At 42.1% G+C, this 6000-nt stretch overlaps 1 protein-coding gene across 2 annotated transcripts in view; it reads left to right on the top strand.

The window, feature by feature from the left end:
- Positions 1–748: 748 nt before the first annotated feature.
- CDC73 (cell division cycle 73) overlaps positions 749–6000 on the top strand; it is a 145696-nt gene continuing 140444 nt past the window's right edge. For both annotated transcript variants that reach the window (XM_050782830.1, XM_050782841.1), the window contains exons 1-2: positions 749–1280; positions 4006–4111. In XM_050782830.1, coding sequence (XP_050638787.1) covers positions 1150–1280; positions 4006–4111 — 237 coding nt within the window. In that variant the 5' untranslated portion in view covers positions 749–1149. The remainder of the gene's footprint in view (positions 1281–4005; positions 4112–6000) is intronic.

Genomic DNA, 6000 nt, shown 5'->3' with positions numbered 1-6000 from the left:
TCCATTAGAAAAATTGGGTAGTCTGGAAGTGTTCTAAATTGGACCGTTTGGGGTTTCTGTTAGAGCAACTTTCCCATTTACATCTTGGAACAGAGCCTTTTGAATATAGCCCTTCGGGATTGGTGGGGAGAAGGGATCGCGATGGAAAAAGTCATCATCCAAAGAATGAAGAGGGAGGATCCAACATTTAGGATATTTTATTGACGTGCTAGGCGCGTTTACTTTATCTTCGTATTAACCCCATTTTCTTCATTAACCAATTGATACTGTGAAAAGCTATGTAACTTGACCAAGGTCAAACAACAAGTAACAAACAGCAGTACCCAGAACTGTGTTTGTTTGTTTGTTTTTTTCTGCTGGACTCGGTCTTTTCCACTCAAAACCAACAAAAAACCAAAACTTGTTTTTTTCCACATCAAAGGCAAACAACCCAAACCCCAACCCCAAGAGCCCCACCCTTTCAAAAGGGCTTCTCCGGATCACTAAGTCCCAGAGGTCTTTGGCTAGGCCTGGGTCCGATCTAGATAGGAAGGTGATTCTAGTGTTCCACAAATCCTTGCCAAATTCCATCCCGGCCAAAGCAGGGGCCCAGGAGCCTCTGGTCGCACCCGAGGCAGGTCGTTAAATACTCAGGGCACGTGCTGCGGATGGAAGTGCCGACCCACTGCTCAGGTACGCGCACACCTGTCGCCGCTGGGTGCGCGCCGCGGGGAACTGGGTACGTGCTCCGCGCGCGCGCGCGCCCGACAAAGTTCCCCGTACGTGCGCCGTACGTGGGCGCGGTGCCCTAGCGCTCAGCGTTTCAGCGAGTGAGTGGGCTCCATGCCGAGTTGAAGTCTGGGAGGGGCACTTTTCCAGGCCATCGCGGCTCCCCCTGGCGGCGGACGTGCCGCGCTGGAGGGGCGCAGTCAGGCGTTCTCCGCGGGCAGCCGGCGGCGGGGCCTTGCCTTATAGCGCGGGGTCCTCGGCGGCCTGGGTGGCTACTGCCCCTGCTGCTGTCGTAGGCGAGGACGGCTGTTAGTGCTGCTGCTGTTGGTTCGTCGCGGCGGCGAAGGAGGAGGAGGAAGAGGGCGAGGCGACAGGGGAAGAAGGAGGCAGGCGCGGCGGCAGCGGCGGCGCCCCGGGCCGGCGGAGGCGAGGGGGGGGAAGATGGCGGACGTGCTTAGCGTCTTGCGACAGTACAACATCCAGAAGAAGGAGATTGTGGTGAAGGGAGACGAAGTGATCTTCGGGGAGTTCTCCTGGCCCAAGAATGTGAAGACCAACTATGTAGTTTGGGGGTAAGTCCGGCATGGCTGTGCCAGGGGTGGCAGGGCAGAGTTGGGCGCCCCCAGGCGACCTCTTTCTTAACCCCTCCCCCCCGTTTCCCCTGGGGATGGGATAAAACGGGTGTTCGGGGAGAAGAAAGTTTCTCTCTAGAGCAGAAGTTGCACTTTTAGGGTAAGGAAAGAAGGGGCGGAGCTCTAGAGCAGTTCATCCCTTTAAATTTTTGAGAAGCCCAAAGGAAAGGTACCGTGGGAGTTTTTGACTTTTACAGTTAATTTTTACCAATAGGTATCGTGTACCAGCGAAGTGTGGGGCTGGTGCACAAGGATACCTGAACATAGGTGCACAAAGGAGCACACCGTCTGGTGCCATGGTCGTCTCTTTTTGTTCTTTATTTTTTCTCTCTTCCAGGCTGCTCCTCTGGTCCTTGCAACTCCTAGTTTATTTCATCTCCTTTCGTTGTTGGGGAGGGGGTTATTCCTGTAGAAGAGAGAAGGGAATCAACTCTGAAGTTAGGACCGGAAAGAAATTTGGTGAATTGGGAAAAGTCGCTAAAGTTTGTGTTAAAGAGGTCTTCAGGAGTTGGTGAAATGAGTGAGCTTTTCAGATCTAAGAAATAGATGGTGCGTGTGATTTTCGAAAGTGTATTTTAAAGGGAAATGTTTTGGAATGTTGGTCCATGTGAAGTTTTATCAGTTTAAGTCATTCAGGAAAACTTATAGAGACGGGTCTAACAGTCATTAGGGGCCTTTTTAATGATGTCACTGTCATTGGTGCGTCGCTTGTAGAATTAGAACCTTGAGCTAGAACTTCCCTACTCATTTTGTTTCTTTGAATGGAAGCTTTGTGAAGAGTCGATGAAAAACTAGGGAAATTTAGTTTGTTGGTTGGCATTTATTTATTTATTTAGTTTTGAGAGGGAGACTTGCTCCGTCGCCCAGGCTGGAGTGCAGTGGTGTGATCTTGGCTCACTGCAACCTCCGCCTCCTGGCTTCAGGTGATTCTCTTACCTCAGCCTCCTGAGTAGCTGAGATTACAGGCCCCCGCCACCATGCCCTGCTAATTTTTGTATTTTAGTGGAGATGTGGTTTCACCATGTTGGTCAGGCGGGTCTCGAACTCCTGACCTTAAATGATCTGCCCGCCTCTGCTTCCCAAAGTGCTGGGATTACAGGCGTGAGCCACCGCGCCCTGCCTGTTGGTTGGTTTAAAATTTTTTTTTGTCTTATGGTTTAATTCGCTTTATAAAATGTTGATCAAATGACATTCTGAGTTTCTGGTGTTTTACCCTTTCAAATGATTTGCATAGATAGAATTACATTTGGTTGGATTTTTAATGAATTTTGTTTTCTTTAAACAATGGCTTAAGGAGAACCTAGGGTGTGAAGTGGTTCAATCTGAGGATTAAAAAAATTCCTAAGACTCTGATTTCTACCTCAAAGGAGGTTAATTTAGTCTGAATAGAGGAGATTAAACAGATAAGTTGATGTGAAATGATTTCTATAATAGTTTGTGAAGACAGCAGTCATTTCTAGTTGGAGTTATTTAGGGAAAGTTCCATAGAATTGTCTTTGGCAAGTTCACATCCAACAAAGTTTTCTTGAATGATTGAATGAACAAACAGATAAGCTTTAAAGAATAGATAGAAATTTTCTGGGTGAAATGATGGGTTAAGTCTTCCAAGATGAGTGAACTGTATGCTTAAAGGCATAAAGAACTGGAAAGTAAATGTGTTGACAGCAATTCAGTGAAGCCAGTGTAAAAGGATTGCTTAGTACAGTAGATTTTAAACTTTTTCAACAGTGAATCACACCAAGAAATTATTTTTATTTTCTATATGTGCACATACACACGTAAATATATACAGATATAAAACACAAAACAATGCTTACTCTTCTTATTGCATGCAGTGCATTTTATTATTTTTCTCTTCTATTCTGAAAATAGAAAAAATATGGTTGTTAACTGTTTATTGGGTTTCATAGTACAATAATTGATAGTGGTGTGTGGTTTGAAATGCATTGGTTTAGAGGAAAAGTGGGACTAGAAGCTAGAAAAGTAGGTTTAGGGCTGATTGTAGTGGGCCATATTCAGATGGATTCAAAGATACAGAAGGGACAAATGTAGTAGGAAGGGTAGGATTGGAATGTGGTAATATTGGTACCTGCGTTAGAGATCTTGCACCGTTAGTAGACTACATTGTTTTATCACAGATAGAATAGCATTTTGGTTTTACATTACTGGTCTAATTTGAGGGATGCCCTAACAGTTATACCCCTGAAATTCTGTGTTGTGTTTACTGTAAGAATGTGAAGGATGTTGTTCAGCCGTATCTTATTTAGCAAGAGCCATAGGATAAATTTCTTTCACATTTAGCTCCAGTGATAATTGTGCTTCTTCTAAGCAGTTTAATTGTTTTCTCTTATGGATCCTCTTCAATATGGATCTGGTTAGATTTCTCTATTGATAAAGCCCAGAGCCTAATTTGGGCCTGATTCTAAAAAGTGTGTAGTACCTTAGAGTATGAATTTTTTGTATTTTCCCTACTTCTTGCTTTTTGTCATTGCCTTCCTTTGTGTTTCTTTTGTGATTATGACAGTCTATTCATTATTAGATTTTATACTTTTTTTGGTAGCTATGTTGAACTCATTGTTAGATAGCAAAGTTGTGTAGATAAATGAATCCAGCCTGAAGAGTTGAATTAGAGTTGTGAGTAAAATCCTTGCCTTAATTATTTCAGGACTGGAAAGGAAGGCCAACCCAGAGAGTACTACACATTGGATTCCATTTTATTTCTACTTAATAATGTGCACCTTTCTCATCCTGTTTATGTCCGACGTGCAGCTGTAAGTAGAATTCATTTTACTTATCTATTTATTTATCAGTTTTATTTTTATTTATTTAAGAGACGGGGTCTAATCCTGTTGCCCAGGCTAGAGTACAGTGGTGTGATCATAGCTCATTGCAGCCTTGAACTGCTGGGCTCAAGTGATCTTCCCACCTCAGCCTTCAAGTAGCCAGGACTACAGGCCTGTACCACCATATCTGGCTAATTTTTTTTTGTTGTTCTTAAAGATGAGGGGGTCTTGCTGTGTGGCATAGGCTGGTCTTGAACTCCTAGCCTCAGTGGATCCTCCTGCCTCAGCCTCCCAAAGTGCTGGAATTACTGGCATGAATCACTGTGCCTGGCCAATAATTCATTTTAATACTTTTTTTTTTTGAGATAGGGTCTGGCTCTGTTGCCTAAGCTGGAGTGCATTGGTGTGATCTCGGCTTACTGCACCCTCCCCTTCTCGGGCTCAAGCCAGCCTCCTACCTCAGTCTCCTGAGAAACTGGGACTACAGGCATGGCCTACCATGTCGGACTAGTTTTTGTATTAACACTTTTTTTTTTTTTTGGCTTCATGGTAGTAGGTATCATTTGGAATGGATAGCTTCCTTCATGGGTTTCAAATCAAAAGAATGAAAGGTTTGTATGAATATCTCCAGGCGAGTCAAAACTAGGCTACTGTGTGATTTACATAGACTTTTTAATCTGTGATGTTTTTTCATGTAAAGTGTGGGTAATGTTTATAACAAAGGAAGTTTTAAAGGGATTTTTAGAGCCAGGCTTCTTAGTGCACACTGGTAATCCCACCTGCTTGGGACTCTAAGGTGGTAGGGTTGCTTGAGCCTAGGAGATCAAGACCAGCCTGGGCAACATAGTGAGATGCCATCTCAAGAAAAAGAAAAGTCAAAATGCTAAAGGTATTTATAGAGATGTTTAGAAAAACTTTTAAGTGTGTGGAAGGACCCTGTTACTTCAGAACTCTTGTTTAATCTCAAGAAAACTTTTTTTTGGTTGTAAGGATCAAGATTAGCAGACATTTAAAAAAATTCTTTCTTAATCAGTTTTGTGCAGCTGTTTTAATACTCTGGAGAAGTTCATTTGTTTTTAGTTTTGCTTGCTTTCTCAGTGTTTGAAAATTTATTACTCAGAGGAAATCTTTGGAAACAACTTGAAAAGAACCGATTTCATAAACTATGATGATGAGATTCTTCATCTGTAGGGAAGTATCATTAAGACCTAAATTATAGCAGTATATTATAATTGATAAGTAAATAAGATTCAGATTTATTTGGATAGGATAGCTGTATGACATGGAAAAGTGCTATAATGCCCACATAAAATGGCTTAAAAGATATTTAATTTTTTAAAATGAGCTTTTCCCTCAGATTATTTTTGGTAGAGTTGAACATATAATTTTTTTGAAGATATAATTGAAATAATTAAAAGTCTGCTTTTAATATTTGTTCCTTTTGCTAACTTACAAGTATATACTTAAAATTAAGTATGAAATGTATTTATAAATAACTGCTTTTTCCCATTTCTTATAGTTCTTAAAACAATTTTCTTAAACTTTTCTTATAGTTCTTAAAACAATTTTTTTAAACATCATTGTGTCTGTCATCACTGGAGCTGCTTTTTGATTTACCTAACACAGTTGCTGGGTCACATTAAGCTGTGTGAAACTTAACTTTTATAACGCTAACCTCGCTCCCAACTAGAAATAGTTAAGGTTTCTGGCTTATGTATCTTTCAAACAGTAACTTGTTATTTGAAGCAACTAAAAGCCGGGTGTGGTGGTGCATGCCTGTAGTCCCAGCACTTTGGGAGGCTGAGGTGGGAGGATCACTTGAGCTCAGGAGTTCAAGACCAACCTGGGCGGCATAGGGAAACTTTGTCAAAACAAAA

This window comes from Macaca thibetana, chromosome 1 (assembly GCF_024542745.1).
Source record: "Macaca thibetana thibetana isolate TM-01 chromosome 1, ASM2454274v1, whole genome shotgun sequence".
Taxonomy (NCBI): domain Eukaryota; kingdom Metazoa; phylum Chordata; class Mammalia; order Primates; family Cercopithecidae; genus Macaca; species Macaca thibetana.
Note: the sequence above shows the minus strand (reverse complement) of the source record. Positions and strands in the feature narration are given on the sequence as shown.